The sequence below is a fragment of the Marmota marmota genome, unplaced genomic scaffold (assembly GCF_001458135.2).
Source record: "Marmota marmota marmota unplaced genomic scaffold, marMar, whole genome shotgun sequence".
NCBI classification, from domain to species: domain Eukaryota; kingdom Metazoa; phylum Chordata; class Mammalia; order Rodentia; family Sciuridae; genus Marmota; species Marmota marmota.
In genome coordinates, this window is record NW_025999944.1 from 6,735,816 (window position 1) to 6,760,148 (window position 24,333).

A 24,333-nucleotide genomic window follows, 5' to 3' on the forward strand; every position below is an offset into this window, starting at 1 on the left:
AGCGGGCCCAGAGCAGCCCGCGTCCCGGGACTCCGGAGGACTCTCTCCGGAGCACTCCCCGCGCGCGGCCCCCACTCCTCCTGCCCGGGTCGCGAGGCCACATCCGGGTTCTCCCTGGCAGCGCTGCGACCCCGAGTGGCAAGTGCTCGCCCCCAGCCCCGGTGGCACGAACCCGCATTCGTGTCGCGCCTCCACGGCGATCACGCAGGGTTTTCCCTCCCTGGCTGGTAGTGTGAGCAGAACCTGCCCAGGCAGAAGGCACAAAATCATGACATTTACATGTACACCATCATTTTTGCCCTTCTCTACTTTTAGTAAGTTTCATGTTAGATCTCTCCTTGGCATAATGGAGCTAATTGGGTGATAAAGTAATGATGCACAGCAGTGCTTCTCAAATAATGCGTGGACACCTTCTAAAGGGACCGTTGTCACGTTCTCTAGAGTATGCCCCAAGACATGAAGGGGTCCTCAGATCCCAGTGAGATGAACACAGGTGCAGAACATTTTCAGAGAATGTTTATCGCCAGGAAATGAAAGAGATGGATTATAAATTCAGGAATTTTGCATGCTGGAGGTAAACTAGAGGTTACTGAAGAATCCTGAATTAAGAGACTCAAATCCCAGCTTAAGTTTACATCGCAGTTTTATGTTCTGCTTTATAAGATGAAAATACCTAATTGTCTAACCTTGGAGAAAGCCTAAAAAGATTGTTCTCTCTGTTTTTTGATATTCCATGTTTCTGTTTGTATTCGGTTTAATTCTGTTTGACACTTTTACAGAATTATAAAAAGTAGCACTAATTTGTATAAGTAGTGTATTGCTCTACCTTGACGTTTATTTGTCACCTGTATTTGTTACATATTGAATCAATGACTTACATTCTTCTGACCCTAACAGGAAATGTATGATGTCTACCCTTTGAGAATATAGCCTAGGAAGAAGAGACAAAAATGAGAGTTAACTTAAGAATTTATATTCTGTACATATTTATTGAGGATGCTTATTTGAAATAGACTATACATGAAGAAAGAGAAGACTCAGAGTTGGTAAAACATTAGAAGTAAAAGAAATCTTGACAAAGAAAATTACTGCTCATTGGGCCTTGAAAAAAATGTAATATTGAGAGCAGAATGTTAGAGGAAGTGGCATTATTAAAGGCCAGAGGAGGCATGAGAACAGCTTGTGTGGGAGAGACCACCTCATCAGAGCATAGAGATGTTATCTGGACTGAGGACAGAACAGGTTGGTGAGATAAGATGGGAACAGTTGATGGATAGAGGGACCTGGGTTCCCCACAGAGAAGTTTATGTTGATCCACAGGATTCCAGAAAGTTCTTAGACTGCCATATTTTGAAAGCAGTGTTTTATAAAGAGGTGTTTACACAAAGTGATGTTCACAATGAAAGCAGAAGTGACCCTTCAAGATAGTCTTTAGGTAGTCATGTCTGCTCTGTCATCCCTGATGTGTGGGATGTCTGAGGAAGAACTGTCAGGACTCGATGAATAGAATGTTGGCACAATAGAAGAAAATTAAAGCTGAGAGCCAGGTAACCCTGGCAGTGGCGTTATCTCTATTACACCTGGATAATTTGGAAGGTGGTATTGTTTGCATCAAAAAATTGTGACCACAGACCTGGACTAATTGAATTTATGGTGCCAGGGCTTCAATAAGTTTGGAATATGGACCTTAAGGAAGAATCATATTTGAGAGACTACAGAGCCGATGCAGTTGAACAAAATACACATCATAAAGGCACCACCATGCTTTCTTAAAACAGAATGATCAGAGTTGTTTAGGTGTATCTTTTACCCTAGTGAAATCACAGTGCCAACTGGCATCTTCACTTTTTTGCAGCTTAAAAAAAAAAAAAGACAGCTGTTTTTTAGAAACTTTGTTCAAATATTTGCAATTATTCAAGGTCCTCCTGGGATCCTTTGATATTCAAATGATTCTTTTTTTGAAACCTGTCATCTGCCTTTTCTAATTCAGGAAGGCCTGCCTCTCCTAGTTGTTACCTGTTGGTGACTTTGTTTGCATTGGATTCAGGAGTTCCATAGTTCCTGTTTCACTGCATCCTGCATCTATCACCAGAGAAGACTTTGCAGTTGATTTGTGTTGTTGGTCTTGACTGTCACAGAGAGACTGACAGAGACATTGACCCATGACCAAATGAGCTTCACACTGCTAAAGGATGATGAGCTAAGGAGGACCCACCAACTGAAATAACCAGGCTTTGAGTGTCTCTCTGATGATGATCTAATGCATGTTAGGCCTCTTAAAAACATTGCAGTATTACTGAGAATTTGCCTTCTTAAGCTCTGGTGCCAAGATTCTTAACTGAAAGGATTATTGGAGTTTACATTTTAATATCAAATTAATATTGTTGACTGCTAGCCAATAATCAGCCATACTTTTGTCCTAACTAAGAGTAATCACTTCAGCAAATTATGAACTGTCCTTTTTCTCTGTCTTTAAACACACATTTCTAAACTTAAAATAATATCATGTATTCTTGTCAAAACCCTCACATATCCTAAAAAAAAAAAAAAGTTCTAAGACAGATAACTTTCATCATTTTTAGGGTGCATCTTTTAAGGATATTCTCCATTCTCACCCCAACCAAAGGCTGTCTTCTACCTCTAGGAGTCCTTTCTGTTGGCAGTATCCTTCCTTTGCTCTTCTCTGAGCTCCCACTGCAAGTTCTCTTGATAATTTCCTGTATTAGTATTTCTGTACCAATCTGCAAACTTCCTGAAACTTGGAGCTGGGTTCATTGCTCCTGGAGTTGGTTTGTTCTCCTATCACCTTTTTAGTCCTGATCATTAAAGGCCTTTCTTCCCTTAGGACCCATTTGCCTTTAACAGTGTGTTACTAAAATTTTATTTTCTCTTGTTCTTAGTTCAGCTGTCACATTCTATCATTGATTCTTTAAACTGTTCACATTGGAATTACTCTGTCTTGAGTTTTTAAAATAGGCTTTCTGCATATAGCCAAAGGGGATTTGATGCTGGAAACTGGCAATATCATCAGTCAAAGGTAGCTTGTTAGAAGTTAGTTATGTTATTTGTTCTGATGATAAAATTAATATACGTCCTTTGAAAAACATAGACAAATAATAGAAAATAATGACACATGATCTCACTGTTCAGAAATAAGCAAACACTATTAACATTTTTATATATTTCCTTCTGTTTTTCCCTCTATGCATGATGGAATGTTTTCATTTAATGTATGGTGGCATCTTCCTGTTTCAATACATATAAAGCTAGATCATCACCTTGAATTATCACATTGTACTCAATTGCATAAATATGCCGTATTTAATTTTACCAACCTCAATAATGGACATTAGTAATGGTGATTTGCTCTTATACATTACTACTATGATGAACATCCTGTACATATTTTAATTAGCTAACCCTATAATTTTCCTAGAAATTCTGGAAGGATGGGAGGTAGAGCAGAGGGTAAGCACTTAAAAAAATTTTTTTTTGTAATTACAGATGGACACAATACTTTTATTTTATTTCTTTATCTTTATGTGGTGCTGAGGATTGAACCCAGGGCCTCACACATATTAGGCAAGTGCTCTACCACTGAACCACAATCCCAGCCTGAGGGTGAGCACTTTGAAACGTTCACTTAAGTTACTCAAATGCCCCCAGAATGTTAGTACGTATTTAGAGTCTCACCATCAGTACTTGATGTCCACATCACCTTCATACCAAAGTCTGATCAGACTTAAATCTCTGCCAATCTGATAGCTGTCAAGTCTGTTTCCTGAATGCTGATGAAGTTAGATTTTTTTTAACCATTTGTATTTCTTATCATGTTAATATCCAATTACCCATTTTTCTGTTCCGTTGTTTCTCTTATTACTTTATAAGAATGTTTTATAAGTGAAGCATATTTCATTTTTGTTATGAGTGTTACAGTATTTTCCCAAGCCATGTGTATTGGAAGGGATTTTTCTTAAAACATACAGAAGTCCAAAGGTCTTATTGTAGACATTCTTCTTCATTGATGGTTTGAGACCTTGTGACTAGGAGAGACTGGACTTGCTCAGTGCTGTACGGAGTACTTTCTATGATTTTGTCAGAGTTCAACATCTGCATTGGCTAATGCAGATTTTGCATGTGACAGTTGAGTTCTTGAAATGAAGCTATTGCAAGCAAGGAACTTAATTTTTTATTTTATTTTAGTTACTTTAAATAGCCACAAATGACAGGCGGCTGCCATATTGAGCCTCTCAGGACTAGGTCTTGAGGAGCATTTTTTACATTCTAAGGAGTTAGGACCTTTTTCCCCCAGTGAAAGAGAAGAATTGGAGTGGGGAGTTTCTCTAATAGCTGTCAAGTTTGGAAAGATCATGCTGGTGTAGAAGTTTTTGACTGTGTTGAGTCCCAGAACTCTAAAACTTGGCATCTTGCCAGCCCTTTCCCAGAATCTATGATGGTGGCAACATGGCCACTAAGCAAGCCTAAATCTGTCCCAATCCCCTACCCCAAAGAGCACTCATTCTGGAGGGGCAGACATGCGAATAGGAGAAAGCACACACACAGAGAAGAGTATGGGCCTCACACTTGAATCCCAGCTCCACATTTTACTCACTGACCTTAGGCAAGGTACTGAGCCTTTCTTCCTTGTCTTTACCTACCTACTATGCTGTTAGGAGGACTCAATATTTGCAAAACATTTGGAGCAGGGACTGGCACTAATAAGCACTTATGTAGATACTTAATGAAGTAAATGTTAAGGAGACAAATCATGGAAGGGAGCTGGGTGGAGGGGGATGTTTGTCATTATTGCTTCCTGAGAAGATGACATTTGAGTAGAGACCTGAAGGGGGTTAGAAAGTGAGCCATAGAGCCATAAAATTCCAAGAAGAGGGAGCAGCAAGGTCAGAGAGCAGAGAGTACCTGACATTTTGAAGCCCGTCAGGGACACAGTGTGGCTGGAATGCAGTGAAAAGGGGCCAGTAGAGCAGGGGCCAGAGCCTGGAGGACTTTGGAGGTCAGAGTAAAGCCTTTGACTTTAAGAGGGTGGGAGCCACTAGAGGATTTTGAGTACAGGAATAATATGATCAGGGTCCTGAGTGGAGCAGTGAGTGGGTTATCAGCTGCAGAGGAAGAATCTGTGCCTGTGGGGGGGGGGGGAAACATTGGCAAGTCTCTGGGTGAGACAGCACATGAAACAAGAACCTATCCTTGTTGAAGGTGACAAAGAAAAGGAACGGGTTTTAGAAAGGCTAAAGTTAAAAAAATGGAAGGAATCTATAAGAAATTGGGTCTGGAAGATGAAGTGGAGGTGGGGTCACAACTCTGTTTTCTGATTTGAGCAGGTTGGGGTAGTTGAGATCAGCTGTGCAGGGGAGGAGCAGGTAGAGAGGAGAGAGGATGGGGATGGCAGTTTAGAAGTTCAGTTACAGAAATGCTTCATGGTCTGTGCCACATTCAGATGGTGATGTCTTGGTGCTGAAGATCTATATCGCAGCTCAGAAGAGCCGGTGGAGGAAGCTTTACGTCATCAGGTGAATGCAGCCACATTGAGGCTGATCAGGAACAGTGATTAAGTTAGAAGGGAGTGGATAGAACCTAGGGCGTGCCAAAGCAAACAGGAGTGGCAGAGCTCCCTCCGGAAGGAGTATTCAGGAGCTTCAAAGCCGACTAGAGAAGACTGAAGTCTTAGGAGGCCAGAAGGGGAAAACCAGTGCCACGGAAAGACTTGGAAATATCCCCTAGCTTCAGCAGCCCGATAGGAGGCCCTGGCTAGATGCCTCTGGCTTCTCTGTGCTGTGTGGTGTGGGAGCTGGAGGAGGAGCAAAAATGGTGAAAGGGTCAGAGGACCAACTTGGGAAGAGCATCTATGTGGCACTTTGTATAAAAGGGAAGTGTGATAGATATCTATCAAATGAATGGCTATTTCCAATTCCCATTTACTTAATCATTCTGCATACCTCCTACCTCCTCAGATTCTCCCTGACATTCAGCACAACAAGACATTTAAGACCTATTTGATAACCCAATATTTGGGGGGGTTCCAGAGATCCTTAGTACTACCAAGTGCCAGACTATAATCATCTCTTGATTAAGTCCTGCATCCCTGACAGCATGAAATTAGAAATATGTTGCTCAAAATAAATACTTGCAACCCTTTCAGCACAAGGATCACATATCAGAATCTGTGTGGCTGGACTGAAGTGTGCCCTTGACAGCATAGACGTTTCCTTTGATGGCACTGTCTTTTTCTCATTTCTGAAACAGAAGGGCGCTAACTAGATGAGGACCTCAGCACTGTCTGTGTGAGCAGCACCAACTCCCACAGCGTTGCCTCAGAGCTGGCCTTTCGGCATGGGGAGGTGAGTGATGGGCTAATGGCCGTCTTGAAACTGAGATGTGGGTGCCAAAAAACCAAGAGGGAGAGGTTTGGGGCTGTAGCTCAGTGGTAGAGCACTTGCCTAGCATGTGTGAGCCACTGGGTTTGGTCCTCAGCACCACATAAAAATAAATAATAAAAAAAAAGTATTGTGTCCATCCACAATTAAAAAAACCTATTTAAAAAAAGGGGGCTGAGGCTGTGGCTCAGTGGTAGAGCGCTCGCCTAGCACGTGCGAGACCCTGGGTTCCATCCTCAGCACCGCATGAAAATAAATAAAGATATTGTGTCCAACTACCATTAGGAAAAATAAATAAATAAATTATTTTTTTTAAAAAAAGGAAAAAAACAAGAGAGAGAAAGAAATATAAATCCCAAGAGAAACATGTTTAGAGTTTGACACCTTTATTCTTTCAGGGCCCAGTAGGTGAAGGAAAGTGATACTGTAGGAAGGTAGATGCCATGGAGTGGCCGGATCCCTGTGGAGTCAAGAAACTACAAATGGAAAGGGCATTGAGTTGGCATGCTGCCTCCCCCTCAGTGAGGAAGTTGAATCCATAAGTACTCTCAAAGTGAACAGTGTAGAAATTAAATATAAACTAATAAAATTTATCCTACAGGTATTGAGAGTTTTTACAAAAAGCCTAATAGTAGTTCTAGAATGAGTCTCTCCTTCCTCACATAAACTAAAATGTTTCCTATTTACTAAAATGTTTCAAAGGAATCTTTCTAAAAACAGGTCATAACACCTTTATTGACTTTGTTATGAGGAGGTGTTAAAGAATCTGTTTGTCCATTAGGCCTCTGGGAGAAATTTGCCTTGGAATTCACTGTGAGGGAAATCTTACTTCCCTCAGCTACTTACACATCATGGAGAGTCTCCTGGATTGGGCTGCTCACATTTTCAGGCTTAGCTGACAGCATGCTCACAACAGGCATTTCAATTCCCTCATTTTCCTTTGGCTTCATAATTTTTAAACTGACTTTATTATCATTTTATATATTTATCTGATTGAACACTTAAGTTTGTTTTTTGGGGGGAACAGAGCAGGGTAGAATTAAAATCTACACAATGCTCTCAAGAAGAGGGGGACAGTACACCCAGTGTCGTTTACCATCTGGGCCTAATTCTCACGCATATCATTTTCTAATAACATGTCTGTAGTAAGACAGCAACATGGAACGTGCTGGTATACAGACACCAACAGGCTGGCAAGTAGGAGGAGCTCCAGCTGGACATCTACCCATAGGATCAGTTCCGGGAGGGGAGGCCTCTTTGAAGCATATTGCTTTAAAATCTGTTTTTTGGAATTTCAGGATCGGCATCTCCTGCCTTTTTCCTGCTTCTTGGCATTTTAGCATCTCTCCAGTAGGTTGTCCTCGAATTCTGAATACCAATTTACGCCAAATTATTGTCCTTAGCATCCTGGCTGCTTCTGTCTCACTTTTATATTTTTCTGTCATCATAATCCGAAATAAGTATGGGCGGCTATCCAGAGACAAGAAACTTCAAAGGTAAGAGATGAAAACATCTGTTTTCTAGAAGGGATGCCATACCTTCTGGCTGACCTTGTTCAGGCTACTACAACAGAATACTGTAGACCTCATAAACAACAGAAATTTATTTTTCATAGTTCTAGAGGATAAGATGTACAAGATAAGGTGCCAGCAGCCTTGATGTTGAGGGCCTGATTCCCAGTTCATAGATGGCACCTTCTTGCTTTGTCCCTGCAAGATGAAAGTAGAGTGCATTCTCTGGGGTCTCCTTCTTTATGATTTCATCACCTCTCAGAGGGTAGTATCACATTGGTGATTAGTTTTCAGCAAATGAATTTGGGGGAAGACACAAGCATTCTAACTGTAACATGCCATTTTAAGGCTTCAAGGCATTTGAGTTAGGTTGAAATGTAAGGGAAATGTGGCTATAGGACCTGGATTCTGTACTGACTGCCACATGGCATGAAAAATTGAAATGTTTGAGAGTGGCTGCCCACTGACCACCCAACTGATATTATAAGAGGAGTAGTTACTTAAACAAAAGCTTCTTCTCTATGATGTCTTAAGCCGATTTCTGAATTAGCATTTGTAGGTTGGGAATGATTTGCTTTTTGGAACCTGTGTGAGCTTCTGTAGAGGAATAAAGAGCACAGCCCTGGTATAGATATTTTTCAGAACCACTTGTTTTGTCTTCTTTTGGCTCATCGGCTGTCCATGCTGAGAATGCCACAGGAAACTGCATAGCTTAGAAATCAGGCGTGGTGCTTGGGTGCTACATTTTCTCTGTCACGTAGGTGTAGGATGACATTCTGTCTAAGAGCATGTGCATCTTCCTCATAAGGTACTTGGCACGAGTTACAGACATTGAAGCTACAGACACCAGTAATCCCAATGTAAACTATGGAATCGTGGTGGACTGTGGTAGCAGCGGGTCTCGGATATTTGTGTATTGCTGGCCACGGCACAACGGCAATCCTCGTGATCTGCTGGACATCAGACAGATGCGGGATAAAAACCGAAAGCCTGTGGTGATGAAAATAAAACCAGGTATGTGAATGAGAACCGCCTGGCTTAGCTCCTGCTCTCTCTGGTGCCTTCCATATCCTCCCCTTCTTTCCGCCCTGTCCTCGGCCTGGTCCTGCACTCACACCAGCACCTGACAGCTCTCCTTGCTCACTCTCCTTCTCCTTCCTTTCTAGTTTGTACACGTGACTAACACCTTGATAAAATACCCAAAACCATGTCCTTCTGTGCCCTGTGGCGACTCCCTAGTGCCTCACTCGCCATGGCCACCCTCATGCTTGCTGTTTGGCATTCACTGCAGGACGGTTTTTCCTGTTTGGTAGCCATAGTCCACCATCTTAATGGCAAGGCCATTTCAGATATCTCGTGAGACAATATGCTGCACGTACTTGTGATTTAAAAACTATTATCCAAACACTTCTAATGACTAGAACATAAAAGAGCTAACATAATTATGGGCAGTTTTTAAAGATACTTTTGTTTTTAAGCAATTTGTAAAACTTAAGGCCTGGCTTCCCATCAGGTAATTTGAATCAGTGGTTCTCACTCTTTTCTTCATTGCACCATTTCCACGGGCAGCAGCCTTCTGTTAGGAGCATTCAGAATGAAAGAATCAGGAGTGCCTGGGGGTGAACTTTTCTACAATGATGATTAATAACACAGATTTTAAGTGGTGGACTGTAGATCTTAAGAGATACAGTGGCGGGGCTGGGGTTGTGGCTCAGTGGTAGAGTGCTCACTTAGCACGTATGAGGCACTGGGTTCAATCTTCAGCACCACATAAAAATAAATAAAATAAAGATATTGTGTCCACCTACAACTAAAAAAATTTAAAAAGAGAGAGATACAGTGGCTTTTATTTCTTCTTATCAATGTATTAAATGGCAAAATATTAAATCCAAACTAGCCAAGGAACTTATCTTTAAAATATTAGAGAAACAGAAAGAAATGATAAATGTTTAAGATGGAAATACTAATTACCCTGATTTGATCATTACACATATGTATACATATCAAATGATTACACTATACCCCATAAAATGAAGGTTTATTACATATCAAGTAAAAAACTTAAAAAAAAAAAGAATATTGATAAATAAAAACCATAGCTTCTTATCACCATTCCAGAAATATAAGTAATATCAGTATATTTCTATGAGTGAAGATTAATTTTTCCTTATAACTTGGTGAATGACTCAGATTTTAGTTTTCTATTTTCCTTCCCCTTAAATTTTTATCTGTCTCTAATCTAGAAACATTTTCAGGGCTAAAGTAATATTGATCAAATAAAAAATTAAGCAGAAGACTAAAATGTGGAACTGGATAAAGCACTGTACGTTTTATCTAGCTTTGTATACCAGGTCCCATTAGTGATTCATCACTTCTTGTGGAATAAGATAAAAACTTTCATGTTTTTCTAAATAAAGGGACAGCTGCATCATCCCAGGGTGTACCCTGGACTCTTATTTAAATGAAGCTTACTGTGGTTCTCTCTCACTCTATGCAAAGTACTGCAGGTGTAAATCAGAATGCCTTTCTAGAGCACTTCTCGTCTTGAAGCATGGACTCCCAGATACAGTAAGGATACAGCAAGATTCTAGAAATTTTCTTAATAGATCCTAGCTAGTTTGGGGCTTGGTGTCCATTGAAGTAGTAGTCCATGTACAGTCAAAAGACTTGTCTGTTAGTCCATTTTCTCCTGATGCCTTTGATAAGTCACTTCATCTTTCTTAGTCCACAATTTCTTAGTCTGTGGAACAAGCAATCTTTGGACTTCTAAAGTCTCCCTCATTTTGAATATTACCAGGCTCTGCATTAGGTGCTGAGAATATAAATTTGAACCAGACGTGTGCCTTTGAGAAACTTACAGTTGTAATGGGACAGGCAAGTAAGTAGGTAATTTCTATATGGTGCAGTGAGTGTATGACTGGCAGTACTGGTGAACTGGAGATGTAATGAGAGCGTGTCTCTGTTGAGGTTCTGTGGGCAAGACTTCTGAGGAGAAAGGAGCTGAGTAGACAAGCAGGAGTTAGCCGGGTGAGAGGGTAGGGAGAGGGAAGACTCTTCTGGCTGAAATGCAGAGGCCTAAGGCCAGAGTGTGGCATGTTACAGAACGTTAACTCAGTGTAGCTGAAGGCAAAGGGAAGGAACTTGGGCAGAGGTGAGGATGGGTGAGCATTCTAGGGGTGGTGTGCTTCTCTAGAGTTGAGCTGTGTGGAGGAAATGGAACCACAGAGGCTTTGAAACCAGGAGGAAGCATCCCTCCAGCAGGGAATGTTGGGGGGCGGTGGAGACTGGAGCGTGGGTGTGTTGCACCAGAGCACAGGAGGTAGTAGTGTCAAAAGAGACCAGGAGAAGTGAAGTAAAACGAGAGGAATTGAGGGGAGGTGTCTGTGAAAACCATTGTGCTGGCTGGGGGCTGGAGAAGGATTTTCTCCAAGATCCTGGCTTGAGTTCTGAGGGGGGACACAGTGGCACAGGCAATGTTCACAGTGGAATTTGAGTTTGGATTGGATGTGTTGCCTTTGGGTGGCTGAGAGGATGAGCAGCCATGACGGGCAGTGCACAGTTCGTTCATACTGACCAGAAGGATGGGAAAGAGCTCTCAGGACTGGGGACAAGATTTGGAGACCGGTGGCACATTGATGGTGCTAGCAGCCCTGGGAGTGGCAAGCTTGCCTGAGGAAAGGGGATGAGCTCTTGCCTGGGCCACTTAGTACATGCTCAGTCAGGTCTGTGCTCGTTGACAATGGAGAAGAGGGAATAGGACCGAATGGATATTTCCATGGCAGCCAGGAAGAAAGGGGTAGGGCCCCGGGGGAGTGTAGATGTAGCTTGACCTTCTCCACCTTCGCCGCACTGAAGCTTGTTTTACTAAGATGCTCACTGCTAACTGGAGTGTCCTGTTTCCCAAGGCATCTCAGAGTTCGCTACCTCTCCAGAGAAAGTCAGCGATTACATTTCACCGCTTCTGAAGTTTGCTGCAGAGCATGTGCCAAGGGAAAAGCACAAAGAGACACCACTCTACATTCTCTGCACTGCTGGGATGAGAGTCCTTCCTGAAAGGTGAGCCTGCACCAGAGGACCAGGCAGCCCCCACTCCTCCACTGCCGCGCCATCACCATCAAAAGCAAGACATTCGTCATTCTTTCTTCAAATCCAGACTAGTCCCAGGACCCACCAAATAGCTTTTAATTTACTTATTTATGACAATAAATTAAACAGTTATCATTTTAGAATGACATCATTTAAAAAATCTATTATTTAAGGAATGGTTGCAGTTATTTTTCTTTTTTTGGTGGCGGGAGGAGGGATTGAACTCAGGGGCACTCAACCACTGCGCCACATCCCCAGCTCTATTTTGTATTTTATTTAGAGACAGGGTCTCACTGAGCTGCTTAGTGTCTCACTGTTGCTAAGCTGGCTTTGAACTTATGATCCTCCTGCCTCAGCCTCCTGAGCTGCCGGGATTACCGGCGTGCAACCACCATGCCCCGCAGTTGCAGTTATTTTTCACTGTAGGAATCACATAATCCATGCAACTTGTTCATTTTGAAAAGTCATTTCTACAATAAATAATCTTTTTTTTTTTTTTCTGGTGCTGGGGATTGAACCCAGGACCTTGTGCATGCAAGGCAAGCACTCCACCAACTGAGCTATATCCCCAGCCCAAATAATCTTTTCAATGAATTGCTTTGGTTTTAAAATTCACTGTTGTGTAGGATATATCAAAGCCATGGGACTTTTTGTTTTTTTGGTTTGTTTTTTCCAAAATAGAAAAACTGAGGTTATACTATTTTGATGTGTAAATTTTGGGGTTGCCTTACAGCCAGCAAAAAGCCATTCTGGAGGACCTCCTGACCGACATCCCAGTGCACTTTGACTTCCTCTTTTCTGACTCTCATGCTGAAGTCATTTCAGGGAAACAAGAAGGTTGGTATATTGGCCTTCAGCTTACAACCTGGGACGCTTTTTCTTTCAATTCTCCCCATTTTCCCCTGTATTTACTTTATTAAATTTTGCAATATCTTCAAATTTGGGAAATCACAGACCTGAAATATTCTTAAATGACTAAATTAGCTTATTATATGCCTGTTCTTTATTACTAAAGCATTAAGCCAGTTTGCCTTCACCACATTTAAGGAACATACTTAGAACTCTCTGTGACAGGGAAAATTTGTATTCCTTATCTGACTTATGTGGCTTTCTGAATTATAGTGATTGTTGAACTTTTGGAATCTTCTCACTTACGTGCTAGCAAGGGGAAGTTCTTGACTTGATACACTGAGAAAATGAAATGACAAGTCAGTGATATTTGGGAAATAGCTTGCCAGAAATGAAGACTCAAAAGTCAGTATTTATTTCAGAATCATCTGTCATTTCAACAAGTACTACTTATGTGAAAAGCACTATAGAAAATACAGAATTGGGGGAGCTGCCATTGAGCTGCGTACAGACAAGTAAGGTACACAGAACTAGGAGGTTATTTTAAGTGCCAAAAGGAAGATAAAAAGTATCACATGAGTCAAGAGGTATTTTTTCTTTTCCAGCCAGGACCATCAGGGAGTAATTGATCTCAGAACTGTTCAACGGGTATTTCTAAATTGAACATGCCAGAGCAGTAGGAGGGTAGGGCTCTGCAGAAGGGGTAGGGAGTTCATTCCAAGTAGAAGAAATGATCTGAGTTAGTTGTTGTTGGAAAGGGTGGCCCTGGACAGCTATTTAAGTAAGCATGGTTTAGTTTGAGCCCTGAGTCTGGGCTTTGTTCTGTGTGTCAGCCCAACAGCAGAGGGTAGAGGGGTTGCCATGCAAGGTGGAGGCAGGATGATAGAGCTCATGGATTGTCACCTCCTCTCTCTGTAATGACATAAATCAAGGTGAGAGTGAAAAAAGGACAAAAATTGTGTGTAGGAAATGTCACAAAAATAGAATCAGACTTGGCAACTAAGTGAACGTGAGAGTCGAAGTAAAAGATAACTCAAATTTTTAAGACCTTTGAATTTATAGATTGAACTTCCTACAAAAGTAAAATTTTTTTAATATTTTATTTTTTTAGTTTTAGGTGGACACAATATCTTATTTTACATTTATGTGGTGCAGAGGACTGAACCCAATGCCTCGTGCATGCTAGGGGAGCGCTCTACCACTGAGCCACAACCCCAGGCCCCAGTAAAATTTTTATAACAAGTGAAAGCTCCAGTATTTTTATTTTTTTTTAAAAAGAGAGAGAGAGAATTTTTTAACATTTATTTTTTAGTTATCGGCGGACACAGCATCTTTGTTTGTATGTGGTGCTGAGGATCGAACCTGGGCCACACGCATGCCAGGCGAGCGCGCTACCACTTGAGCCATAAACCCAGCCCAAGCTCCAGTATTTTTAAACAAACCATTAATTTCAAAGGAAAACTTGGACCTGAGAAATTATATTTTCAACTTATGTAAATGACATAAAATTATAAATATTAAAATTGAGAGTCCTTGAAAACAGTCACTAAGAAAAGATAAAAGAAATGTGTTACGTGATATTTTTACAAGTTGTTGAGGATTAAAATAAATGAGATATTTGTGCAGGCTGTGCTGATAAGGGTTATACAAAGTGTTTAAAAGCTTAATTTTGCCTATTTTTATTTTGTGAAATGTCTGTAGGTGTGTATGCATGGATTGGCATTAATTTTGTCCTTGGACGATTTGAGCATATTGAAGAAGGTAAGTGTCATGTTTCCAATGAATGAGTCTAACTGGAAATTAAAGTTTTCTGTGTAATCCAAAGGCTTAAGAGGAGCTAAGTCTCAAGATGGTGCTGAGTGTGGGGGCAGAGCCAGAAGGCTCCGTCCAACTCAGTTGACTAAGCTCGCCTACCACTGGGAGGGTAGCCTGGATTTGCCTGAGCACTTGAAACCTTCCAAGAACACAGGCGATGCCCCATGAGATCACAGTGTTCTGGGTTCGTTCTGCTCCGGTGGACATTTCCTGTTCTTTCTAGATGATGAGGCACTTGTGGAGGTGAGCATTCCTGGTAGTGAGAACAGCCAGGCCATCATCCGGAAAAGAACAGCGGGCATTCTCGACATGGGAGGCGTGTCGACCCAGATAGCATACGAAGTCCCCGAAACTGTAAGCTTTGCCTCCTCACAGCAGGTTACTATCTGTACAAATTGCCTTCTGTTTGGTTTGGTTTTCATTTAACATGTCTCCATCCATTTTTGTTTTGTTTCCTGAGTCTGAACACATCTTTACTGTGCTTGCTGTGGGCCCACCTTCTCATCCCAGGAGGAAAGAGGCTGCAGGAAGGAGGCGGGCCTCAGCCAGCCGCTAGCGTTTGTGCCTTGAGACCAGCTGGTTTGTTTTTTGAACTTAGACTTTTCTTTGGTATATGTCACTAGCATGCTTGAGTTTTTGTTTTATGTTTTCACTTCAGTCACTTCTTTTCTCAAGGTATTTAAAACTTAATACAATAGCTTCTGATTTTTTAAGTCATAATTGGGGAAGATCCTTTCTTTTTAATGGCTCAATACTTTGAACTTTTCTGGAAAGAATCGAGGTTGTTATCCACTACCCCACATCTCTGAATTGGTGGTTTGCTTGTCTTTTCTCCACACCCTTGAGCATTCTCCGTCACAGCCTATGGTCTTCCGCAGGCCAGGCAGCTGTGTACTAGGAACACCAGGGCCGTTTCCACGTGTTTTCCTGAATTACTATGTGTCTCTATCGCGCGGTGTGTGTCCAGCTGGGAAGTAGCACCAAAGCCTGGTGTCCTGCTCTATCCCCCAGAAGTGGGGTGGGCAGACAGGCCTCATGGCGTCATCTTCCTGTTCCTCACCAGTTGCGTGACCTTGTGCAAGTCACACTGCTTCTTTGAGCCAGTTTGTTCTTCTCTTAATGTGATAAAAGCCCCTATAGGATGGGGTTAATGTAAAGTTAAAATAATGCACAGAATGTGTAATGCACTTCCCAGCACCAAGTATGTGCTTAATCAATGTTTTTGGTGTCTTTGTTTCCTACTTCCCATCCCATTATGTTCCATAAAAAAATCATGTCCCCACAATATAAAGCAACAAATACTGTAAAGGAAGTTTGGTGAAAATTAGAAATGAAAATTCTATGAACTCATCATTTAAAAAACCATTATTAGTATTTTGGTGAATTTCTCTTTTTTTCCTATTTATAGTTTTAAAAAATACATTTGCCCTAACACTGCTGTTTATATAATTTTGTGTCTCTTATTTAGCAATGTATAGCATGTTCCTCTGTTATTGATTACTGTAATTAACTTAAGCTTCCCTTGAGATTGTATATTAAGATGACTTCCAGTTTTTTTGTCTCATAGAATTGTAAAGGCCATCTCTGTGTATAGCCTTTTTTGTTTTTAGATTTATTTCCATAGATTTACTAGGTCAGAGTATGAACTGTATCTCTAATTTCCTTTTTCAGAGAGTCATAACAATACCATAAGTGTACAAAACACCTGAAATTTCCTAAGTCAGAATCATCATTTTGAATTATGAAGGATGCTTACGAGGATCATTGGGAAATGTTGAAGCAGAAGTTTGCTACTCTTAGATCCTTTCAAGACTCTATTTAGATCCTCTTTTTAAGAGAAGTTAAAATTGCTTTAAAATATTAAAGTTCATTATCCTGTGTCTGCAGGAGGAAGTAGCTAAAAACTTGTTAGCTGAGTTTAATTTGGGATGTGATGTTCACCATACTGAGCATGTGTATCGTGTCTATGTGGCCACATTTCTTGGTTTTGGTGGCAATGCTGCTCGACAGAGATATGAAGACAGAATATTTGCCAACACAGTTCAAAAGAACAGGTAAAGCACCTCCCACTACTCGGTAGTTACTTGTACACCTGGGTCTTCCATCAAAAACAGGTCCAGGCCAAGCAGGGAGAGTTCCATCTGCAAAGCTGCTCAGTCCTGGTAGCTTTGTTTCAGCTCCCAGTGAGCTGGGAGAAGGAATGAGAAAGGGTGTCATGGTCCTGCCACCAGCCCTCTGGCCTACCAGCCTCCAAGGAGGTACATGTGTGTACTGTCTCTCCCTCTAAAGACCTGCACCTCACTTATGGAGGTTTCACCATGAGGCTGTATAATAGTGTTGAGCCCTGGGGAGTGCCGTTCCTGATGACAGCACTGGTGCTGTCCTGGAGGCTTGCAGCTACTGTCCGCCCCTGACCTTGAGAAGGCTGGTACTTATGAGTTCTGGAACCTACACATACCAACCTGGGTAGCTGTCCAGTAGACGAGAGCCATAGTGAAAGGAGTTACTCAAGACAGGAGTGATACCAATGTCGATGGTTTTAAAAATATTTAGCAATGAAACTTAAAAAAATGAGTTTATGTAAGATTCTGATATTGAAAAGATATGAAACAAGGCATACTCTGTTGGTTTAAACTTATTTTGTAAGTTTAAGTATATAGCAATTATGTATTTGAAATTCATCCATAATAACAGAAGTTAATTGAATGAATTAAAAAATTACATTTAGGGTTATGTTAGATACCCTATTGATAACTGTGCCTTGTTTTTCTTGGCTTATTTTGATGAACAATTTTAAGGGGAAATTTTTCAAATTCACATGGCTAAGCACTAGTATACTTTATTGACCAATTTGATATTAATAAATATGTGAAGGCCTGAACTTCAATAAATACCAAGCTGGAGCTAGACACATTTGCCAGAAACTCAAGTATTTAAATAGGAAAAGCAATAAAAACCATGTCCTGTGTTTATTTCCAAAGCTAACTGAATTCTGTTAATTAAAGCATTGGAAGTCCCATGTTTTGTTTTGTTTTTTTTAATGGGTATCCAGCATATTTAGGTACAGTCATCTTTGTGATATAATTTATAAAATATTTTAAGAATATTGAAATCATTTTTGCAGATTTATTGAGCAGCTTCTTAAAAGATTAGGGTTTCCTTGGCTTTATTACCAGTTTAAAATTTTTTGTTGTTGTTTAATGAACAATTCAGCAGCATTTTTTAGTTTAGATGTAGGACAACTAAAATAGTAACATGAGGTATACATTTGACTATCTTGGGCTTTTAATAATAATTACAAGTGTTTCATGTGTGAAGACTTGAGCCTTGAAGCATACTCTTTGCCATTTATGATGGTATTGTAGTCAGCCTTTTGTCATTGCGACAAAATACCTGAGAAAAACAACTTTGGGTAAGAAAGATTTATTTGGGCTCATACACTCAGATTTTCATCTGTGGTCAGCTGTCTCCCTTGCTGTGGGCCTGTGAAGAGGCAGAACATCATGATGGAGAGGTATGGAGCAGAGCTGTTCACTTCTTAGCAGCAAGGAAGCAGGGAGAACAAGAGGAAGGGGCTGGGGACAAGATACATCATTCCAGGGGCATGTTCCCAGTGACCTACTTCTTCCAGTTAGGTCCCACCCTCTGTGGTTTTCACTGTCTCCCAGTAATGCTATCAAATTATTAATCCATGAGTAAAGCAATACGCTGAAGAGGTCAGAGCCCTCGTGATCCAGTCACCTTCCCAAAGGCCCCTCCACTGAACAATGCTGTTATAATAGCATGACCATCTGCACAAGAACCTTGAGGGCCATACCACTATAACAGGTGGTGATCAATTTTGATTTTTCTTTAATTTAATTTGATTGCAATCAAGCACATCATGAGTAGTCCTGATCTGAGAAATATACTTGTTAGTTGACTGTCAGTGGTGAATATTGAGTTCTGGAATATCTAACTTCTAACAGCTGAATACCTGTCACACTCACATGAGTTCATGGTGCCCAACACCAACATCACTTCTGTTTTTTGAGCTTTTTTCTATCCCTCATTTGCTTGAAGGCATGAGTTCCCAGAAATCTCACAGGAAGTGGCAAGCCTGGTGCATTTCAATAAATAGGTCAACTTTCCCCCAGAGCATGGGGCACAGCAGAATCCCTGCTACCTGCTCCAGTTGGGACCAATAATTGATAAAAATAATTTTTAAAAATCAGTTGAAACAGGGCCTGGTGTGGTGGTGCACATCTGTAATCCCAGCAGCTCAGGAAGCTAAGGCAGGAGGATCGTGAGTCCAGAGCCAGCCTCAGCAAAAGCAAGGCACTAATCAATTCAGTGAGAGCCTGTCTCTAAATAAAATACAACATAGGGCTGGGGATGTGGCTTAGTGGTTAAGTGCCACTGGGTTCAATTGCTGGTACCAAAAAAAAAAAAAAAAATTGAAACAGAATACCATAAAAATAGATGCAAATCTTTTTTTTCACTTAATAATCAGCTGTTCTTTTTTCTGAATTAAGCTGTCTTCTAATTCACCCTCATTGAGATATCATTTTGGCTTTCTTTAAAGAATATCCAGACTTAATAACATTCGTGAAGCAATCCTAGAATTTACTACTTTTTTCCTAATTATTTTTTATCTTTCCCACTAGGGTTTAAAAAGTTTTCTAGCAACTTGTACCTTTCATATTGTTCTAAAGTATTTAGTTGATTTTCCAGAACCAATTATTCTTTTCACAGTTACCTCTCAGCTTTATACAGTTAAAATAAAAGCACTGTTGACAAAATGGGGATAGGGAACAACATGGTCACTGGGCACTCTGTGGCCAGTAGCATCAGGCTGTATTGCAGGGAATCGAAAATGTCAGGTAATCAGACAAGTTTTTTTATCTGGACTTGGTTTTGTCTGCTGCATGTGACTCTGCACTGTGAGTCTCCAAAAGGAGATTGGGTGCCGGTTTTCCTAGCTTAATTATCTTAGACCCTTTGTTGTTTGCATACACACAGTCTTACAGGACCTGTGTCCCACAGAGTGTGTTTGGATAAACACTGCTTTGCAACCACTTCTCCAAAATGTGGTACAGCATAGGTCTCATGATAGAATTGCTCTTTGTGCCATAGGCTTCTGGGTAAACAGACTGGTCTGACTCCTGATGCTCCATATCTGGACCCCTGCTTACCCCTTGACATTAAAGATGAAATCCAGCAAAATGGGCAGACGATGTACCTGCGGGGAACAGGGGACTTTGACCTGTGTCGAGAGATGCTCCAGCCTTTCATGAACAAAACCAATGAGACGCAGACTTCCCTCAATGGGGTCTACCAGCCCCCAATTCACTTCCAGAACAGTGAATTCTATGGCTTTTCTGAATTCTACTATTGTACTGAAGATGTGTTACGGATGGGGGGAGATTACAATGCTGCTAAATTCACTAAAGCTGCAAAGGTAAACCTTCCAAGAAACCCTGTGCTCCTGCATGCTTTTGAGAGACCAGAGTGGATAGGAACAGGTCACGTCTCCCTCACCCTTAGAGGGGAAGCTGGAGTATGGGAGGTTGTGGTCCAGCATTAGGGAATCCTGTTCCCATGGGTTGGAGGAGATGAAAATAGTCACAGAAGAAGTAAAGAATCAGGCTGGGGCTGGCTCAGCAGTAGAGCTCTCGCCTAGCATGTATAAGGCCCCAGGTTTGATCCTCAGCACCACATAAAAATAAATAAGTAAAATAAAGGTATGTGTCCAACTACAACTAAAAAATAAATATTAAAAAAAAGAAGCAGCAGCAGCAAATAATCCACCAGAACTGACTTCTATCCTGCACTTCAGTAACTGCACTGGTCATTGGGAACTTCCAATGTACTGTTATTTTTCTTCTTTGTCACATCTGACAGTCCTCCTGCCGGTCTTCCCATGCCTTTAGCCACCAGAACACTCCTGTCTTTTCGTGCTCCCTTCCTTTCTGACATTGTTTCCTCAGGCTCTTTCAGAAGTTTCCCCTTCACACCCCTTGAGAATTGGTGACCCTAGACTTCTACTCATGGCCCACTGACCTAGTTCATGGATGGTTTTCTGGTACACCTCAAGAAGAGTCTGCAATCCTGACTTGTGCGCTGTTGCCTACTAGATTTCACAACTCCAGACAAACCCACTGTTTCTCCCCATCTGTCCCTGTTGTGCCACCATGGTTGATGATATAACCAATGGGCCGTTCGTCCCCAGCGTAGGAGTATGGACTTATCTCTTGTTCTTTTTTTGTTGCTGGGCTTTCCCCCTTTCATAGGCTTGGTTCCTGGCATTTCTTCATGACTCTCTTGCCCCAGGCTGAGTGCACTCTCTCTTGCTGCTTGTCCCACCACCCTGTCCTCAGCTTCATTGTGCTATAAATAGAGGCTAGGAGAGAAGCCATGTGGAGGGCTCAGGTCTTCCATTCAGAAGCAGCACATGCTGCTCAGTAAACAGTGATTCATTTCACTCTGGGTAACTTCGGGAAAACCAAGTCCCTCTTTGCTTTTGCAGTCACTGTCATCTCCTCAGTACCTTCCACTGAGCCTGCCTCAGACACGGAACTCTGGATATGTGATAGGCAGGAATGACCCTTTTCTTTGTTGAAGCATTTGTCTGTGACAGGCATGGAGGGAAACTAGATAGTTTTAAGGAGCTTGTTTCCCACATCCTGTGCAGGGGGAAACAGGGTTCCCCTTGGTGGAATGGGCTGGCTAAGAAATAAAAGCCAAGAGAAATAAAATAGCCTGAAAAACCCACAGAACACAGAAAGTAATTTCAAAAGCAGAGGCAGGACAGGCAAGCTGATCAGAGGAATCCAGCTTCTGGCAAAAATGGAACCCACACCTGCTTTATTTATATTGGGAAACATCAAAGGCCTTCCATAGAATGTTCATCACCAAAATAGGATTAAGGTGGGCTGTTCAGTTCCTAGCAGGATACGCCATCTCCGTACTACTGTGAGGGACCTTTCTAGCAGAACAGACGGAAAGACCACGTGCATTGGGCAACCCATTGTGTGAGAGAGACACAGAAGATTCCCAGTGCCGGGCCTATCCGCCCCTGGCTCCCATGCTGAGAGAGGGTCCTCATGTGTTTCACAGGTGGCTTCCCGTAGGTGGCGGGCTTCTCTAGGGATTCCAGGCAGAGTGGTGGGGTAGAATGACCGTGGCATTGCTAACCAGCCAGCACGCTGCGTATCTGGCCCTCACTGCACTGATGCCATGTTTCTTGGTTGGAAGGATCTGCTTGTTATGCAGATGAGTTTGATATTGTTTTTAAATTAAAAATGTTTTAATAAGTCTTTCCTGAAGATTTGTTTTGGGTGAAATTGCTTTTAGGACTATTGTGCAACAAAGTGGTCAATCTTAAGGGATCGCTTTGACCGTGGACTCTATGCCTCGCATGCTGACCTCCATCGGCTTAAGTAAGTAGTAGACAGTCAAACTACAGGTACGTTTAAGGACCAGTAGCAGTTCAGTGTTGGCCCAGTATACATCCTTATTCTCCGCAATCACTATGCCTTTTTCATCTACCCTTGACTCTTCCATATGGGACAAACATTTGTTCCTGGACATATCAGACGTAACATACATTCATACACACACACACACACACACACACACACACACACGTATATATTGGGGGGGGAGCAATTTTGAAATCTCCCTGTTTGTTAGAGTTATGTCAGATGCTGTCCCTTTCCAGGCTTCCTCTGTCCACTCACTCTGACTCCACCGCTCTTGAGTCTCCACGACACTCATCATACCCCTCTAAAGCATGGATCCTATTCTGCTTTGGTTTGTAGTTGTTTGTTGCCTTTTTAAACTTCCCTTTCATTATAAGCCACTCAAATGGAGCAATTGTGCCTCATTTACCATTACATCTTATTACTTGCGTAGCACAGTGCTTTGCAAAAAATAAGCTGCTAGTAAACATTTAGGATCACAGAATATCAGAGCAGAGAAGGACCTTCCCACCTTCTCATTTTTTTGTTTTTTTTTTAATTCTAATTTGTTATATATGACAGCAGAATGCATTATAGTTCATATTACACATGTAGAGCACAGTTATGTTTCATATCTCTGGTTGTATGTAAAGTATATTCACGCCACTCGTGTCTTCCACCTTCTCATTTTGAAATAAGCTGAGGTCCAAAGAGTTAGAACTTACTCAACGTTTTTTCAGTAAATATTGGAATCCCTAATGGGAAAAATTTGTCATATTAGTGGATTCAGTTATACCAAAACGAAACTTCACAAGCTAATCAATTTTGGCAGGTGAACTTATTCATGTTGTGGGGAGCGGGCAAGAGCCAGGTAATCGGCTGGAAATATGCAGCTGATTTGACTGCTCAGCCCGTTCATCTCTGTGCTAGGCCCATTCTGACATGTGAGTGGGTCTGACTCCTGTGCCTGGTGTTTGTAGGTATCAGTGCTTCAAATCAGCCTGGATGTTTGAGGTGTTCCACGAGGGCTTCTCGTTTCCTGTTGGCTATAAAAACCTGAAGACGGCCTTGCAGGTGTATGACAAGGAAGTGCAGTGGACCCTGGGGGCCATCCTTTACAGGACCCGCTTCTTACCATTGAGGTAGGCAACAGGTTTGGTAAGGAGGACCACAAAAGATGCTTCTCTCCAGTTCAGGGCCCCTGGCACCTGTGTTTTGTAGATGTCAGTGTGTTTCTCTCAGAGCTGCCCAGGGCAGAACTAAGAGTCTTTGACACTTCACTTTGGTCTCCTCCCCTCCTCACAAGGCCTTGCTCCCTTCCCACCCTGCTCACCCCACAATACACAGCACTTTGTGCTGTTGCCCGTGTTTGATTATTCTCAGCTGTCCTCTAACCTCTACAGAAGGGTTGATCCAGGGGTTCAGAGGGTTGTACAGGAGACCATTACATCAAAATGCATTTATCCAACGATTACAGAAAATAAACTTGTCATAAAGTGGTATGTGTTCTTTATTAGCACATTAAATATCAAGATCTGGCCCTAGAACTAGTTATTTCTATAATTTCAGTGTAATTATGAGCATCCATGGTACTTTGAGGCATCAATTACAATAATGAAATATTTCATTAGTAACCAAATCATAGGTGCTGCTAATATTACAATAATTTGTTGTCTACATTCATGATTAAAGGAAAATATTAAATATTAAACTTCAGTCTGAGATTGCTGAAATAAAGATGTACATTTTGGGGGCTGGAGTTGTAGCTCAGTGGTAGAGCACTTGCCTAGTATGTGTGAGGCACTGGGTTTGATTCTCAGCACCACAAATAAATAAATAAAATGAAGTCCATTGACAAATAAATTTTTTTTTAAATGCACAAGTTTTTTTTTTTTTAAGTATATTTTCCTGGTTCAGGTTTAGAGACTAGATGCGACCCCATGTTAAGGACCCTGTTTCCTGGGCATGTGGTCTGTGGCAGAGTGCTTGCCTAAGATGCACAGTTCAATCCCTTGTACCAGAGCCAAAACCTCTGGTTAACCTATAAATGAGTTATCAAATCTTTATCCCATTTAATTGAGCATCTTCTAATAGTACTTTTAGTTGAATCAACTGCAAAAATTGTTTAGAATAGGGTTACTGTGTGGTTTCACATTGTGTTGACTTCATTGTGTTAGTGAAACCCTCATAGTTCTGATTTTTGCTACCCAGTTTATAATGCTGGTAATTGGTAGG

At 41.5% G+C, this 24,333-nt stretch overlaps 1 protein-coding gene across 6 annotated transcripts in view; it reads left to right on the forward strand.

Annotated features, from left to right (window-relative positions):
- The first annotated feature begins 891 nt into the window (after positions 1-891).
- Entpd4 (ectonucleoside triphosphate diphosphohydrolase 4) overlaps positions 892-24,333 on the forward strand; it is a 30,285-nt gene continuing 6,843 nt past the window's right edge. For 2 of the 6 annotated variants that reach the window (XM_015499473.2, XM_015499472.2), the window contains exons 1-12: positions 5,513-5,531; positions 6,265-6,359; positions 7,694-7,891; positions 8,715-8,920; positions 11,812-11,962; positions 12,726-12,829; positions 14,543-14,602; positions 14,880-15,034; positions 16,544-16,710; positions 19,772-20,096; positions 21,992-22,077; positions 23,079-23,240. In XM_015499473.2, the coding sequence (XP_015354959.1) occupies positions 6,352-6,359; positions 7,694-7,891; positions 8,715-8,920; positions 11,812-11,962; positions 12,726-12,829; positions 14,543-14,602; positions 14,880-15,034; positions 16,544-16,710; positions 19,772-20,096; positions 21,992-22,077; positions 23,079-23,240 (1,622 nt within the window). In that variant the 5' untranslated portion in view covers positions 5,513-5,531; positions 6,265-6,351. Of the gene's footprint in view, positions 903-5,004; positions 5,021-5,512; positions 5,532-6,264; positions 6,360-7,693; positions 7,892-8,693; positions 8,921-11,811; positions 11,963-12,725; positions 12,830-14,542; positions 14,603-14,879; positions 15,035-16,543; positions 16,711-19,771; positions 20,097-21,991; positions 22,078-23,078; positions 23,241-24,333 lie in introns of those variants that run through there. The other 4 variants (XM_015499474.2, XM_048801580.1, XM_015499475.2 and 1 more) reach the window with 4 other exon arrangements.